At 45.6% G+C, this 18,432-nt stretch overlaps 1 protein-coding gene across 3 annotated transcripts in view; it reads right to left on the bottom strand.

The window, feature by feature from the left end:
- LOC106613129 (SPRY domain-containing SOCS box protein 4) overlaps window positions 1–18,432 on the bottom strand; it is a 58,005-nt gene that overhangs the window by 16,595 nt on the left and 22,978 nt on the right. The window contains exons 1-2 of one of the 3 annotated variants that reach the window (XM_045724727.1): window positions 7,303–7,507; window positions 2,726–3,602 (exon numbers count right to left, since the gene is read on the bottom strand). In XM_045724727.1, coding sequence (XP_045580683.1) covers window positions 2,726–3,434 — 709 coding nt within the window. In that variant the 5' untranslated portion in view covers window positions 3,435–3,602; window positions 7,303–7,507. Of the gene's footprint in view, window positions 1–2,725; window positions 3,603–3,724; window positions 3,895–7,302; window positions 7,508–18,432 lie in introns of those variants that run through there. The other 2 variants (XM_014215086.2, XM_014215085.2) reach the window with 2 other exon arrangements.

Here is an 18,432-nt window from a genome sequence, read left to right on the forward strand (position 1 = left end):
TGTAACATATACAGTGGGGAGGGTGATAGTGTTACACAATCCAAAACAGCCAGAACGGTCCTAAATGACTCCCACAGTAGGTGACATTCACGTCTGCTATACTTAGACAACCACACACAGAGAGAGACACCCAGCCATAAAGACCCAGACATCTTCCTATGGGTGTAAACACGTTTTTATAGATCAGAGCAGGGCCAGACAAACGCACCAACAGGCCCTCCCACTGAAGCGGAGCCAGTTACTCCACACAGGCCAGTCACAGGCCAGTCTGCAGTATAAAACACTGTCCATCAACCAGTCTCTGTACTGACATGCCACTGATCAGTGTACTGGAGGCTGTAGATTGACAGAGTGGCCAACTCTCCTGGAGAGCTACTGTGTATTATAGCTCCTGCCTTGCTCTAACACAGCTGATGCAGCTAATCTAGGTCTTGATGAGCAGCTGATTGGTAGAATCTCAGTATCCAGTAGGTCTGCAGGAAGAGGGTAAGCCACCACTGGTTTATGACATCTCTAGTCATGCTCAGACTGTCACCACTACAGTATTATTCAGACTGTCACCACTACAGTATTATTCAGACTGTCACTACTACAGTATTATTCAGACTGTCACTACTACAGTATTATTCAGACTGTCACTACTACAGTATTATTCAGACTGTCACTACTACAGTATTATTCAGACTGTCACTACTACAGTATTATTCAGACTGTCACCACTACAGTATTATTCAGACTGTCACCACTACAGTATTATTCAGACTGTCACTACTACAGTATTATTCAGACTGTCACTACTACAGTATTATTCAGACTGTCACTACTACAGTATTATTCAGACTGTCACTACTACAGTATTATTCAGACTGTCACTACTACAGTATTATTCAGACTGTCACTACTACAGTATTATTCAGACTGTCACTACTACAGTATTATTCGGACTGAGTGTCTCTGGGACTAACCTAGTGAGGAAACGGTCACTTATTCTTTCTGCTCAACACACAGCCTCCTCATCTCCAGTCTATTATGTCCAAAACACATGACAGACAGATGATTAGATCCTAAATGTTTTTCACCAAGCTTTTTGAGCAGCTTTCTCCAGTGGTTAGCTTCAGGGAGGACTATTCTGGACTGATGTGCAGTGTGCTTCTCCGATACCGTCGCCCCAGACTCCGATACCGTCGCCCCAGACTCCGATACCGTCGCCCCAGACTCCGATACCGTCGCCCAGTGATGGGTGAAGCCAGAACTCTGAAGTCAGACTTCCCATGGAGTCGGACTTCAGAGAATACTAATGAGAAGCACTGCGTCAGTGACGGCACCCTGATAAACAGCACTGAACCAGTCTGATGTGACCCCCCCTCTGTTTCATCTCTGAACTACCTCTACTCCAGCCTTCCTCCTGACACTGACTGCTCAAGCCATTACTGTACTACCCTGCCATAATCGTCCATTAACTATTTGTTTTTGGAAGAAAAAAAAAAGTGGTTGTTGCTTAAAGCGCTTTGAGATTGTAATTTAAAGCACTATAAGTTTAATGTACTATTAATCAGTCGCTTACTCTCCATTCTCTTTTCTCCCTCCTCCTGGTCACATTCAGAGCTCTGTCGCGCTGTGCTGTGTCACGCTGTGCAGGTAGATTCTACAGAAATCTCCCCCCGGGACAGAGCAACTGCCTGGCTCCAAACACTATCATTGTGGAGCTCAACATTTCCTACAGACGCCTCCCTCATCTACACAGTAAGCAATTCAAAGCGAGCGCTCCGACTATTCAGAGAGTATGGGAGTATGAGTCACTGGCTTTCCATATTGTGCTTTATTGTTTTCTAAACAAGAGCCAGAGAGAAAGTAAAGTGAGAGCCGTTAAGACATAATGCACCATTGACGTGCTGATATAGTTTCTTTAAGCTACAGTATTAGAGAATACACCCTGGTCTGAGGTATTCAAAACCACAGCACAGATTACAGAAAATCTCACAATATAATATAGGCAGAGAACACACACAGAAGACAACTTCCAGAGACCGAAAGAGGGTAGAGCGAGCGAGGCAGACAGAGAGAGCCAGCGAGCGAGCCAGACAGACAGAGTGAGCCAGAGCGAGGCAGCCAGCCAGAGCCAGCCAGCCAGAGCGAGACAGAGCGAGCCAGAGCCAGCCAGCCAGAGCCAGCCAGCCAGAGCGAGCCAGCCAGAGCGAGCCGGCCAGAGCCAGCCAGCCAGCCAGAGCGAGCCAGAGCCAGCCAGCCAGCCAGAGCGAGCCAGCCAGAGCCAGCCAGAGCGAGCCAGCCAGAGCCAGCCAGCCAGCCAGAGCGAGCCAGAGCCAGCCACAGACAGAGCGAGCCAGAGCGAGCCAGAGCCAGCCACAGACAGAGCGAGCCAGAGCCAGCCACAGACAGAGCGAGCCAGAGCCAGAGCCAGAGCCAGCCAGAGCGAGCGAGCGAGCCAGCCAGCCAGAGCGAGCGAGCGAGCGAGGCAGCCAGAGCGAGCGAGGCAGCCAGCCAGAGCGAGGCAGCCAGCCAGAGCGAGGCAGCCAGACAGAGCGAGGCAGCCAGACAGAGCGAGGCAGCCAGACAGAGCGAGGCAGCCAGACAGAGCGAGGCAGACAGACAGAGCGAGGCAGACAGACAGAGCGAGGCAGACAGACAGAGCGAGGCAGACAGACAGAGCGAGGCAGACAGACAGACGGATGTTTCCCACTGTAAAACCATAAGGACATTGACTTACGATCCAGTCCATTGACGTAGCAGATGGAGACCTCACAGTGTCCCCACACGGCACTGACGATAGGGTACAGCCTCCTGCCCTTTAACCCTCTGAAGGCCACGCCCAGGTACTGGCCGTCCACCATGAAGCTGAGCGTGCCCTCGTCCATGTCCAGCACCACCAGCAGGGCATCCGGCAGAACAAACGACTCGTCTGCCTCTAGGAAACACGGGTATGTTGGTGCCGAAGTGGAGGCCAGCCGGTTCTTACTGTCGTGGTAGAGTCTGTTCCGGCCCAAGTCCCAGCCCCACGACTCACAGTCCGAACCCACCAGGGCCGTGTAACCCACAGAGTGTAGAAGAGAGTCAGCCGTGCCCACCCCTACGACAGCGTGTGTTCCTCGTTGTCTCGCCGGCCAGTGGATCCTCCAGACATGGAGCCCCCGTGTGTAGCCCACCTGACCGCGGATGCAGTCAGTGCTCTGGGCCACCGGGTGGCGGTGGAAGGTCAGCTTGTCGTCCTCCTTGACAAAGACGTTGAGCGAGCGGTCCTCTGGGTTCCAGGCGTGGTGGAGCTGCAGGTCAGAGGTCGCAGGGGGCATGTCCAGAAGTAGGTCAAGACGAGGAGGCCGGCAGAAGTCTGGACCCCGCAGCTCACGGCGGACAGGCCGATATGAGGGCTCACCCCGTGCATCAACTGACTTGATGCTGCCCGAGATCTTCTGACCCATCGCTGGAGAGGGATGGAGGGATAGAGGGAGATGGGGGTGGAGGGCAGAGCGAGGCTGGTATGGGACTTCTCGCCGTTACCTCATGGGCGCTGTGGCCAGAAGGGCAGTCGTCCCTGGCTGAGAACCACTCTCAGAGACACTCAGTCCACTGTCAGAGGAACCTCGCTCCTACAGGAGACACATAGAAGAAAACATTACTTGACATTATCATGACATATTCTCACACAAAACTCCTGTTACACACAGCGGCAATGGCAAGACAATACAACAATGAAGGCCCTTTTCCTTACATATTCAACTCTCAAACAGACAGGCTAATGCAGCTGGCTTCCTTCACCCAGAATAAAAACAGTCAAAAGAGCAGAGAAAGGGGGAGGAGAGGAAGCACAAGAGAAAGAAAGAGATGTATCAGTCAGAAACAGCCCCGGGCTGCTCTGTAGTTCCTAACAGCTCTCTGGAAGAAGGGGGAACATCTGAGCAACAAAAAGGATGAACTCTTCTCTTCTACTGACTCACTCAGACATTCCTCCTCAGTTACCAGCCTCACGCCAAGGGAACCACCCCTACAGACAGAGTGTGTGTCAAACCCGACATGAACCAAACAAACGAGACTGCACCACCCCAGAAATGTAGCTGCTCAGTTTTAACCACACACTGAACAGAGATTGTATAACATACATTGTATAACGAAACACAACAAACGTGGGGTCACTCGCATGCACACAATGAAAAGGCCTGTGTGTTTGTGTGTGTGTGTTCTTAAAAAGTAAGGATACTCAGACAGAACGCTAACATTACTCAGATTTTACTCAGGTGATTCAGATTTTATGAGGGCCCTTTCAGAAGGAGTGGAGACTAAAGACCAAAAAGATTTGAGAAATCATTCCACAACAAAGATCTCAAAACAGTCAGTTACCGTGACAGATGTTACATGACTCTCTCTGGCACAGTCATCCTGCCACTACATTTCCCATAAACCCACTGACACCCCTGTGCATCTGTTACCCAGCCCTGGGCCCAGCTGTTCCAAAAACACTCCCTCCTGTTTTTGAGGAGAACGAGACCTACTCTGCTTCCAGAGAACAGAGAGAGAACCCTTAACCTCCCTGTGAGAGCAGAGCTGCTGCGGGGACAATGGAGGGAATAGGTCACACTCTGAACCCAAACTCCAGGGGGAGAGAGAGCGAGGTGGTGAGGCAGAGCTGGCTAGCCAGCTCCAGATTTAACAACCACAAACTATTGTCTGTGTGAAGTAGGATGTACCTGCCTGTGTGTGTTCCAGACCTCATTTACATTGTGCAGGCTCTACACAAATAACAGCTACACATATTTATTCATTTAGAAGTCTATAAATGACTCATGGTGCCATTTGTGCTGGAATGAAGGGTGCCATTTATCACAATGTATTGAGGCCCACAGACTTACTGATCACAGTCCTGCACCTTCAGACAGTCACTCTGCCTCTGTGTATGAAACAGACAGACACTTGTTTGCTGACTGAGGAGGTCCATCTTTGGTAGTGAGTGGTGTGTCTAGTCTGAGGGAAGCTACTCGGCATCATATGAAGAGGAAAGAGAGAAATCAAATGGTGCATAATGGACAGTGACAATTACTCTCCTGCTGACCTCAACTTCATTACCAAGATGTCTGCAGTCACATGTGCCCTCGTGTGTGAAGTCTAATCTCTGTGTGTGTGCACGCACTCTTGACCCCTTTGGCCAGTGTGTGAAGGCACACACACACCCACCCCATCTGGTGTTTCTACTAATCAGGGCCTCTATCTCCTCTTGAATATAGTTGTGGAGGAGACGAAAGGGAGATGACAGGAGATTGGTGGTAGAGTGAAAGGGAGATGACAGGAGATTGGTGGTAGAGTGAAAGGGAGATGACAGGAGATTGGTGGTAGAGTGAAAGGGAGATGACAGGAGATTGGTGGTAGAGTGAAAGGGAGATGACAGGAGATTGGTGGTAGAGTGAAAGGGAGATGACAGGAGATTGGTGGTAGAGTGAAAGGGAGATGACAGGAGATTGGTGGTAGAGTGAAAGGGAGATGACAGGAGATTGGTGGTAGAGTGAAAGGGAGATGACAGGAGATTGGTGGTAGAGTGAAAGGGAGATGCAAGCCCACAAGAGGAGACGGTCTAAGGGAGCGCAAACACCGTGATGAATGTCGATCTGTCGTCATTATTCCTTTTTTATTTAACCAGGCAAGTCAGTTAAGAACAAATTCTTATTTACAATGACGGCCTACCCCGGCCAAACCCAGGCCAATTGTGTGCCGCCCAATGGGACTCCCAATCATGGTCAGTTGTGATACAGCCTGGAATCAAACCAGGGTTTGTAGTGACACGTCTAGCACTGAGATGCATTGCCTTAGACCGCTACACCATTTGTTCAGCACAATGTGTTTTAGGAATCCCCCCGCAGGTGGGGGTCAATGCCAAACATTTTAGTGCGATTCTACATGGCTTGCAAATTATGGCTCACACTCTGTTCAGAGGTGCTAAGTACTCTGTCGGCAAACGCTACCGGTGTGTCCGTGCCTTAAGGGAGGAAATATGGAGTGATGAACAGAGGAAAGGAGGTAGATGACGGGTAGAGGAGTGGAATAGGAACATCAGTTATTCTAGCAGACCTCTGTTGGTATAGGTGAGAGCAGCTGGCATGTAGAAGGCCACTGCTAGCTGGCTGGCGTTGGCAGTGTCGTTGTCAGCATATCAAAACAGAGACTGGCGGGACAATACAAGGTCACACAGACTCATACATGCCTTGAAGACGCATTATAGCAAGATCAAACGAGTGACAGCAGCTTTGAACCGACACATACACAGAAAACGGACATGAACAGATATGCAGTTTTGCACACTCACACCGTCTGAGTTGTAGAGCTTTTAAATAGCAGATTCTCTTTTTCCAAGAGAATTTGACATCCTATCCTCCTCCTCCCCTTAGTTCTCCTCTCTCTCCGCCACGTGCCATCCCTTATTGCCAAGATAGAGGCGCTTCCCCACCATCATGTGCTTTGTGGAAGAGCAGATGTCCGTCACAGACCTAACTCAGTGTAAATGGATTCCCATAACATTGTGTTGTGTCACGGGCCATTGGCTGGCTGGGGGATCAATACAACTCTACTGGAGCCCAACCTCTCTAGAAATGACTATTGAGCAGAGGGGAAAACGCCACAGTGATATGTTATGTATTGGAAGATAAGGGGTTACACTGTTTATTAATGTGAGATTCTGAGAATAATTCCATTGATACAAGGTGGGCGGAGTCTGAGCTATTTCAGTGTTCCAGTCCATCTGAGCCAGGACTAGCAGACAGAGGTGTGACTGAACTGTTAGGTGATAGGGCAAGCACATCCCTAGTCGTACCCACTCAACCTAACACAAATATGACTTGCTCTAACAGTAACTTAAATACAACACTGAGGGATTTACTGTGAGACTGAATAATAGGACACTGCCGCAGCACAAGTATGACAACAAACCATAGGATACTGTTACTTTGAGTATAACATCTTGATATTGAGTTTGCTTTACAGTTTACTGTTAAATGCAGAGCACATCATCTCACAGGACAGAAAAGACAGTGACTTATTCACTCTCCTACGCTCCAGATTTGTGTAACAGCACATCTTAACAGCTAATCATCTGTCATCCCAACCCTAGAGGAAGTGCCTTCTCTCGCTCTCTCTTTGTGTGCGTTAGCCAAACAGCTGTGGAATGATAGAGTACCAAAGCTCCCTTCATTTCACATTCCCTATACTGAGTCTCTTTAGCACAACGCAGCTTGAACGCAACAGTACCAAACGAACGAGAGAGAGCGCAAGAGAGGGAAGATGGAGAAAAACAGAAAGACTTCTTACCATGTGAAGCGATATCCAAAGTCAAGCTGGTCTCAGCATTTAGCTTTCTCACGACTCAAGGCAATGTGTACGCAAACACCAGGAGGAGAGAGGGAATCTCAGACTTTTCCTGAATGCCTTGTCCAACTATTGCCAGGACACAGTGGATTGAGAGAGGAAGACCATGAGAGAGAGAGATAGGATAGAAAAAGAGTATGTCAGTAAGTGACGTCACAACAGGAAAACAGTCTAGCCTCAGTCAGTTCCCAGCTACGACAGGAAAACAGCCACTGGAAGGAGAGAGGGAGGGGAAGAAAGAGGGAAAGAGCAAAGGAGGGGGCTAAGCACGAAGCAACAGAAAGTATTTCCCAACGATTACAAAACAATCCAGTCTCGCTTGCTCTGTGCTTCAAGTAGAGCGAAATAAAAAAAAGAGCAGGATCGACGTGCCACTGACCAAACCGCCTAGAAGAGGCGTGCCACTGACCAAACCGCCTAGAAGAGACGTGCCACTGACCAAACCGCCTAGAAGAGGCGTGCCACTGACCAAACCGCCTAGAAGAGGCGTGCCACTGACCAAACCGCCTAGAAGAGGCGTGCCACTGACCAAACCGCCTAGAAGAGGCGTGCCACTGACCAAACCGCCTAGAAGAGGCGTGCCACTGACCAAACCGCCTAGAAGAGGCGTGCCACTGACCAAACCGCCTAGAAGAGGCGTGCCACTGACCAAACCGCCTAGAAGAGGCGTGCCACTGACCAAACCGCCTAGAAGAGGCGTGCCACTGACCAAACCGCCTAGAAGAGGCGTGCCACTGACCAAACCGCCTAGAAGAGGCGTGCCACTGACCAAACCGCCTAGAAGAGGCGTGCCACTGACCAATCCGCCTAGAAGAGACGTGCCACTGACCAATCCGCCTAGAAGAGACGTGCCACTGACCAAACCGCCTAGAAGAGACGTGCCACTGACCAAACCGCCTAGAAGAGGCGTGCCACTGACCAAACCGCCTAGAAGAGACGTGCCACTGACCAAACCGCCTAGAAGAGGCATGCCACTGACCAAACCGCCTAGAAGAGGCATGCCACTCAGAGCTGAAAGCCTCCCTGGCTGGAATGTACTTCGCTGGTTGCTGCAGAGACAGCCTCATCATGTGAGTGAGTGCACTGTAGGAGAGACTGAAGACAGAAACTGAGGGAGAAAGAGGGCGGGAGGGCAGAATGATGGTGGGAGAGCTCTATCATGTTACTCCTCTCACAGACGTCACCTTCCAAGTATGGAGAGAGCATGAAGACATACTTGTTCATGTTAACATTTCAACCCTCTCCCATCTAACCTTCTCACTGTTCAGCTTTGAACCATGCCCGCCTCTTCTCTACCCTTCTCAGTGCCTATCCATCCCCTTTCCCGATCATGTTTCTCCCCTGAGAGACAAGAAAGCCTTCCCACCATCTCTACTCCCACAAATTTTAGAGTGGCATTCCTCTCACCATGCCCTTTCCTCAATCTGGGGTGGCTTATTAAATCACACAAGCTGTAGAGAGCAGAGTCAAGTCTATACCCCACACAGATTCTACAACCACCAGCTAATAAATTGAAATGCACACTGTATAAAAAGCCCAATGCAGCTTCTGCGTATGAGTACATTAGGATGTTTCTGTTCCATTGCTTTGTTTTCACATGGGCTCCTGTTCAGTGACAGCATTGCGACGTGTTTGACCTCTGTGTGAGACTAAAGAGCTCCCTTCGTCAGAGCAGAGGAGTCCCGAGGCCAGCACAGAGCACAGGCTGGAAACCCTTTCAACCCCACTGCGTGTGTCTACATTCCAGTCCATTTCAACCCTCACCACACAATGTTGACAAAATACAGTCAACCATGTATGAGTCAGTCAACTAGCTAGTAACAACCGTTACCTCAACTGTCAAACACACAGCACCACACAGAGAAGGGAGCATTGATCATTAACACGAAGAGCGAGTGGGACAAGGTGGGGAGATGAGGGAAAGAGATGGCTAAAGACGAAGGCAGAGTGGGGGAGAGGGACAAGGTGGGGAGATGAGGGAAAGATGGCTAAAGACCAAGGCAGAGTGGGAGAGAGGGACAAGGTGGGGAGATGAGGGAAAGAGATGGCTAAAGACGAGGAAGGCAGGGTGAGGGAGAGGGGGACAAGGTGGGGAGATGAGGGAAAGATGGCTAAGATGAGGAAGGCAGAGTGGGGGACAAGGTGGAGAGAAAGAAAGCAGTCAAAGAGCAACAGAACACGTTTTGCAGAGAAAGAGGAATGGTAGAAACATTACAAATCAAACTGTGTGCATACACACTACATCAGAAAAGATGAAACAGAAAAAGCTTGCAGGACCCTAGCTCTAAAATAGTAACACGTCATCACAAACAGCTATCTTGACAGATTGGTGCTACTTATATCTCTTAAAACAGACCCACACAGACAGTGAATATGAATCACTTCACGACAAAGAGCAAAAGGGAGTTTGCCAGCCAGGGTTGTTCAATGAGGCCATTAGTCCAAATGACTTCCCATCTCATATACAAAAAGGAGACTGAAGAGCACAATAGCACCCCCTTACCCACTGCTTCTTCTGTAATCAAGCTCCTCCAGATTTGCACCCAGCTGAGAGCAGAATGGCTAGTTCCCTATAGAGCTGGATCACAGAAGATCAGACAGGCATCATACCATAGCACTGCTCTGGGGGTCAGTAGATGCATTGCCACAAGTTGGATCCAGATAGTGAAGTATTTGAAACCTGGCCCCAGTACAGATATAAAGCCGCTTGTTCCAAGTCCTGTCAGACTTCGCAGGAGCTGTTTTACTGGAAGCTCAAGGTGTATTCTAGAGGCGTAATCCACTTGGGTTGAGTACACACACCCAGGTGCTATTAACGGAGGTCAGTCAAGTTGAAAGGTCAGCAGGTGTCTCCTCTTTCACAACTCCTTGTCTATTCCTTCTCATGCTCTTCCTTTGTAAACTCAAAATCCCTGTGCTACAATCCAGCTGCCTGCCTTGCCAGAGCCACACATCCTTCCCATCAGCCAACAGTTAGGCAAATTAATGGAAAGATTACAGATAATGATACTTGTCACCACACAATAGCACCGTACTGGCAACAACAAAGCCCAGAAACACAGGTAGCACCTGGGTAGGACCTGGGAACTGACTGTGGCAGGTTGATGCTACACATGGGTAGAACTAGTGCACGAGACGAGAACCTCCTACACAATTTATAAAGGGCTTGGGGTACATGGACAAATAATGCTCTAGAATGAAATCCACAATGGGGTGACGTGGGTTATCAACATAGACAACATACAGTGAGTGCTAGACTATGTGGTACTAGTGTCATGACGTTGACCTGTGGGTAAGGTTTATGACCCCCCCATAAATACCTTTCTCCCTTCCCCTCTCTCTCTGACCCTACTGAAGGACTGTTGAATAGCCTTTGTTAAATATAGAGAGTCTGGGAACATCAAACAAGTGGGGGGAAAGGAACCATATTTCGGTAATAGAACCAGTTGGAAATATACCAGGTACTTAACCTCTCTAGGGTAGGGGGCAGTATTTTCACATCCGGATAAACAACGTACCCGATTTAATCTGGTTATTACTCCTGCCCAGAAACTAGAATATGCATATAATTGTTTGATTTGGATAGAAAATACCCTAAAGTTTCTAAAACGGTTTGAATGGTGTCTGAGTATAACAGAACTCATACGGCAGGCCAAAACCTGAGAAGATTCTGTACAGGAAGTGCCCTCTCTGACCATTTCTTGGCCTTCTATACCCTCTTTATCGAAAACAGAGGATCTCTGCTGTAACGTGACATTTTCTAAGACTCCCATAGGCTCTCAGAAGGCGCCAGAACGTTGAATGATGCCTCTGCAGTCCCTGGCTGAAAAACAGTAGCGCATTTGGATAGTGATCGATCTGAGAACAATGAAAAGGGGGCGCGCGTGCACATGAAGAGTCCATTTTACATTTTCAGTCTTTGAACGAAAACGACGTCTCCCGGTCAGAATATCGCTATTTTATGAGAAAAATCGCATAAAAATTGATTTTAAACAGCGTTTGACATGCTTCGAAACACAGTAATGGAATATTTTGAATTTTTTTGTCACGACATGCATCCGTGCGTCACCGTTCGGATAGTGTCTTGAACACAAGAACAAAACAGAGGATATTTGAACATAACTATGGATTATTTTGAACCAAAACAACATTTGTGGATGAAGTCCTGGGAGTGCATTCTGACGAAGAACAGCAAAGGTAATCCAATTTTTCTTATAGTAATTCTGAGTTTAGTGAACGCCAAACTTGGTGGGTGTCAAATTAGCTAGCCCGTGATGGCGGAGCTATCTACTCAGATTGCAAAATGTGCTTTTGCCAAAAAGCTATTTTAAAATCTGACACTGCGATTGCATAAAGGAGTTCTGTATCTATAATTCTTAAAATAATTGTTATGTTTTTTGTGAACGTTTATCGTGAGTAATTTAGTAAATTCACCGGAAGTTTGGTATGTTTGCTAGTTCTGAATGTCACATGCTAATGTAAAAAGCTGGTTTTTGATATAAATATGAACTTGATTGAACAAAACATGCATGTATTGTATAACATAATGTCCTAGGAGTGTCATCTGCTGAAGATCAAAGGTTAGTGCTGCATTTAGCTGTGGTTTGGGTTTTTGTGACATATGCTAGCTTGAAAAATGGGTGTGTGATTATTTCTGGCTGGGTACTCTCCTGACATAATCTAATGTTTTGCTTTCGTTGTAAAGCCTTTTTGAAATCGGGCAATGTGGTTAGATTAACGAGAGTCTTGTCTTTAGAATGGTGTAAAATAGTGTTATGTTTGAGAAATTGAAGTAATAGCATTTAAAGTTTTTGAATATCGCGCCACTCGATTCCACTGGCTGTTGACTAGGTGGGACGATTTCGTCCCACATACCCGAGAGAAGTTAATGAGTATGGATGTCAGTTCGGTTGTCATCTGAGACATTATGACTGATGACAGGAAGACATAAACTGTACCTGGGAAAGTCAACACATTCTAGTTATCAGATTCACATGGAATTGTTGTGCAATTTAAATGTTTGATATTGAAACTGTTTGTTAGGAGTTTCAATGTAATTTTAGCTTCCAAATGAGAGAATTGGGTTTTCATAAGGAAAGAGCCCTGACCAATCAGTGGCCCGCCCCTGTGAAGAGACAGGGGTTATAAACGATGAAACACACCCTTCTCCCCTAGCCACTATATAAGTCAGTGCGAAAACGTAACCAGCCTGTTCCGGGTACGTGAGGTCTGCAGCCTCTGCGTTAACCTGTTATGGATAGGGGGCAGTATTTTCACGGCCGGATAAAAAACGTAACCGATTTAATCTGGTTACTACTCCTGCCCAGAAACTAGAATATGCATATAATTATTATCTTTGGATAGAAAATACTCCAAAGTTTCTAAAAACTGTTTGAATGGTGTCTGTGAGTATAACAGAACTCATTTGGCAGGCCAAAACCTGAGAAGATTCTGTACAGGAAGTACCCTGTCTGACCATTTCTTGGCCTTCTTGATCATCTCTATCCAAAACAGGGGATCTCTGCTGTAACGTGACACTTCCTACGGCTCCCATAGGCTCTCAGAAGGCGGCAAAAAGCTGAATGGTGGCTTTGCAGGCCCTGGCTGAAAAACACTAGCGCATTTAGATAGTGGTCGATCAGAGAACAGAGACTGGAGGCGCGTGCACGAGGACGACTCCATGTTTTTATTCTTTCGTCTTTGAACGAAAACAACGACTCCCGGTCGGAATATTATCGCTTTTTTACGAGAAAAATTGCATAAAAATTGATTCTAAACAGCGGTTGACATGCTTCGAAGTACGGTAATGGAATATTTAGAATTTTTTTGTCACGAAACGCGTCGGGCGCGTAACCCTTCGTCACCCTTGGATAGTGTCTTGAACGGACGAACAAAACGCCGCTATTTGGATATAACTATGGATTATTTGGAACCAAACCAACATTTGTTATTGAAGTAGAAGTCCTGGGAGTGCATTCTGACGAAGAACAGGAAAGGTAATCAAATTTTTCTTATAGTAAATCTGAGTTTGGTGAGGGTCAAACTTGGTGGGTGTCAAAATAGCTAGCCTGTGATGGCGAGCTATCTACTCAGAATATTGCAAAATGTGCTTTCACCGAAAAGCTATTTTAAAATCGGACACCGATTGCATAAAGGAGTTCTGTATCTATAATTCTTAAAATAATTATGTTTTTTGTGAACGTTTATCGTGAGTAATTTAGTAAATTCACCGGAAGTGTACGGTGGGAATGCTAGTTCTGAACGTCACATGCTAATGTAAAAAGCTGGTTTTTGATATAAATATGAACTTGATTGAACAAAACATGCATGTATTGTATAACATAATGTCCTAGGCGTGTCATCTGATGAAGATCAAAGGTTAGTGCTGCATTTAGCTGTGGTTTTGTTTTTTTGTGACATTATATGCTAGCTTGAAAAATGGGTGTCTGATTATTTCTGGCTGGATACTCTGCTGACATAATCTAATGTTTTGCTTTCGCTGTAAAGCCTTTTTGAAATCGGACAGTGTGGTTAGATAAAGGAGAGTCTTGTCTTTAAAATGGTGTAAAATAGTCATATGTTTGAAAAATGGAAGTTTTGGGATTTTTGAGGAATTTGTAATTCGCGCCATGCCCATCATTGGATATTGGAGCAGGTGTTCCGCTAGCGGAAGTATAGAACTAAGCCAACCTCAGCGTGAGCTTTGGTTGCGAATGGTATGAACTTTGAACTTTTATTCACTACAGAAGTGATACTTCCTAGCCGTTGAGTTAGCAGCGGCCGCTGTAGACGTGGGCTAGGAAAGGACGGACGACGTATCCAGTCTAACACACAACAAAGATACTACAACGTATCCATTTGACCATCTGTGACATTCTTCCGAGGACAGGAAGATCTGTTGGCCAACACGGCCAGCATCTACGACCAACCTACCGAAGCGCAGCTCAGACTAAATATTTATTGCATTTTCCTTTTCCAAATGGGCGGTAATTTAGAATGCATACAGATACTGTATTTAAAATGGCATAGCTGCTTTCTCTGTTCCTCAGTCTTCCCACTCTTTCATTCAAGCCCAACCCCCTTTCTTTGTGTAACAAGCCGCCATGCCGGTTTAGCCCACTAGGGCACATTCTCCTATCATTTCCTTGTAACCATATCTGTTTGTGCATTTCTGTGAATTATTTAGTTTAGTAAATAAATGATTTTAAGACAATTGATGTATGGATGACTCATAGTGAAGACTGGGTTTGTGCAGATAACCAACAATTTATGACGTTTGGAATGAGATTGACGTGAGGTAAACTAACATTAAAGGAGACTAATCGATCAGATATTAATATCTGAAAGTTAAATTAGGAAAATTATAACTTTAATCTGAATATTTTCCTTGGTGCCCCGACCTAGTTAATTACAGTTACACGATTAATCAGTTTAATCGCGTAATTATGATTACAGAGAGTTATTTGATAAACATGTCTTCTGTTTTAATGATGCCAAAGACACGACACTAGTATCATGCAGTTGGTTAAAACCCAAGGCATTCTCTCCAGGTCCACAGAACATTTCAGCTGTTTGGGCTGAGCCCTGTTCAAATATTAATAGGTACCCAGGCTGAAGGCTCTGGTTACCTGGGCGAGCAGGTAGGTAAGCCCAAACTGGTCTGATCAGGTTCCCCACCCTGCCCCATGGGTAACAGAAACGGGAACAATCTCATTGGTGGCTCCAACAGGAATGAACAATCAAAAGCACTCTGAGCCAATTGGCATCATGACATGTCCAGGATCTTTTATTAGTATCACTGAATAAAACGACAGCACCTCATCTCTGCAGCTTTGTTGCGTCAGGAAGGTTGAGTGGTGCAGCGGTCTAAAGGCACTGCGTCGCTAGAGGCATCACTACAGACCCTGGTTCGATTCCAACCTGTATCACAACCAGCCGTGATTTGGGGTCCCATATGGTTGCGCACAACTGGCCCAGCACCGTCCGGGGTAGGCTGTCATTGTAAATAAGAATGTGTTCTTAACTGACTTGCCTAGTTTAATAAAATGTAAAAAATAAAAAAATCCACTGGTTTTGTGCACATTTTACACTTTGAATGTGTCTGAAATGAAGTCAGTGACCAATAAAGGAATTGGGTACATCAACTGTGAGGAGCCAATTATTAGTAGCCGAGTTATGCTGGCTGTGCTCACTTGTTAATTAATCCATCCGAGAGCTGGCATCCACAGCAAACCACCACATCACCAAGTCCTAAGATAACAGGTCAATCCCTTGACAGTGGTTCTGCCTACTTCCTGAGGAAAAACAGAAGGGAGCCAATGAGGCAGCAGGTAGAATCAGGACAGTACATAGACAGTGTCTGGAAACATTACTAGCGGTCAAATCCTTGCTTCCTTAATCCTTGCTTCCTCACCTCTCTTAAAAGTGGATTGGAGGAGAGGATCCAATGAGACAACCAGTAGAAGACAGGACACAGGCCCTAGACAGTGATGTGGGATAAGGCAGGAGTCTTGGGAGGTGAAAGATAAGGACACTAAAATGTAAGGTACTTCACTTGAGTGTAGGGCAATTAAGAGTCAAACAGTGACCTAGTAAACCTGAGGGTAAGGGACTTCACTAACCTGGATGTGCAGAACACTTGGCTACTTTTATAGGCTTCTGAACTGGACACTTCCTCAGACCAGATCACAGGACTGAATGCTCTAACCACTACATAACCAGTCTGCTGTAGGCAGGAGATAATCTGTACCAAGTGAGAATAGCTCAACACCAATGGACCAAGGTCATTAAGTCAGAAAGAAGACAGAGGGAGATATGGAGAGAGAGAAACCATATTCATGAGGCGTCGCAATTTTAACTTCTCTAGGGTAGGGGGCAGTATTTTGACGTCCGGATGAAAGGCGTGCCCAAATTAAACTGCCTGCTACTCAGGCTCAGAAGTTAGGATATGCATATTATTAGTAAATTTGGATAGAAAACACTGACGTTTCTAAAACTGTATGAATGATATCTGAATATAACAGAACTCATATGGCAGGCAAAAACCTGAGAAAAATCCAACCAGGAAGTGTGGAAATCTGAGGTTTGTAGTTTTAAGTGATTGCCTATACTTAGGGTTCATTTTGCACTTCCTAAGGCTTCCACTAGATGTCAACAGTCTTTAGAACGTTGTTTCATGCTTCTACTGTGAATATTGAGCGAACGAGAGGGCCTGGAGTCAGATGAGTGAGGAAATTACATGAGCTCAGAGGCGCACGCTCACGTGAGCGTGAGCTGTGTTCCTTTTCTTTTCTGAAGACATTGGAATTGTCCGGTTGGAATATTACTGAAGATTTGTTAAAAACATCCTAAAGATCGTTTGACATATTTCTACGAACGTAAATATAACTTCTGTTGACTTTTCGTCGTGACATTTTCGCGCGCTTCCTGCATTTGTAGTAGTGGACTGAACGCGAAAAAAAGGAGGTATTTGGACAAATGATGGACTTTATCGAACAAAAGGCAAGTGAATATTTATATTATTTCTGAGTTTTATTGACTCCACAAAATGGCGGGTTTGGCTTCGTGTGAACGCTGTACTCAGATTATTGCAGTGTGCTTTCGCTGTAAGTTTTTTTTTTTTTAATCTGACACAGCGGTTGCATTAAGGAGAAGTGCATCTATAATTCTTTGAATTACAGTTTAATATTTGATCAACGTTTATGAGTATTTCTGTAAATTGATGTGCTCATTCACCGGAAGTTTTGGGAGGCAAAACATTTCTGAACATTACACGCCAATGTAAAATGGGGTTTTTGGATATAAATATGAAATTTATCCAGCAAAACATACATGTATTGTGTAACATGTCCTATGAGTGCCATCTGATGAAGATCAAAGGTTAGTGATTCATTTTAGCTGTATTTCTGGTTTTTGTGATGCCTCTCCTTGCTTGGAAAATGGCTGTGTGGTTTTTCTTGTTTAGGTGCTGTCCTAACAATCTAATGCTATGCTTTCGCCATAAAGCCTTTTTGAAATCGGACAATGTGGTTGGATTAACGAGAAGTGCATCTTTAAAATGGGATAATAGTTGTATGTTTGAGAAATTTCAATTATGAGATTGTTGTTTTGAATTTGCCGCCCTGCTATTTCACTGGCTGTTGAATAGTGTGGCCCGCAGGTGGGATGGTCACGTCCCACATACCCCAGAGAGGTTAACCTCTCTGGGCTAGGCGGGACGAATTCGTCCCACCTACGTAACAGCCACTTTAAGCCTGTGGCACGATTTTCAAAACCTTAAAAATCCTATTACTTCAATTTCTCAAACATATGAATATTTTACAGCTATTTAAAGACAAGACTCTCGTTAATCTAACCACACTGTCCGATTTCAAAAAGGCTTTACAACGAAAGCAAAACATTAGATTATGTCAGCAGAGTACCAAGCCAGAAATAATCAGACACCCATTTTTCAAGCCAGCATATAATGTCACCAAAACCCAGAAGACAGCTAAATGCAGCACTCACCTTTGATGATCTTCATCAGATGACAACCCTAGGACATTATGTTATACAATACATGCATGTTTTGTTCAATCAAGTTCATATTTATATCAAAAACCAGCTTTTACATTAGCATGTGACGTTCAGAACTAGCATACCCCTCGCAAACTTCCGGGGAATTCGCTAACATTTTACTAAATTACTCACGATAAACGTTCACAAAAAGCATAACAATTATTTTAAGAATTATAGATACAGACCTCCTCTATGCACTCGATATGTCCGATTTTAAAATAGCTTTTTGGTGAAAGCACATTTTGCAATATTCTAAGTACATAGCCCAGGCATCACGGGCTAGCTATTTAGAAACCCGGCAAGTTTAGCACTCACCATAATCATATTTACTATTATAAAAGTTTGATTACCTTTTGTTGTCTTCGTCAGAATGCACTCCCAGGACTGCTACTTCAATAACAAATGTTGGTTTGGTCCAAAATAATCCATCGTTATATCCGAATAGCGGCGTTTTGTTCGTGCGTTCCAGACACTATCCGAAATGGTAAAGAAGGGTCGCGCGCATGGCGCAATTCG

The sequence above is a fragment of the Salmo salar genome, chromosome ssa09 (assembly GCF_905237065.1).
Source record: "Salmo salar chromosome ssa09, Ssal_v3.1, whole genome shotgun sequence".
NCBI classification, from domain to species: domain Eukaryota; kingdom Metazoa; phylum Chordata; class Actinopteri; order Salmoniformes; family Salmonidae; genus Salmo; species Salmo salar.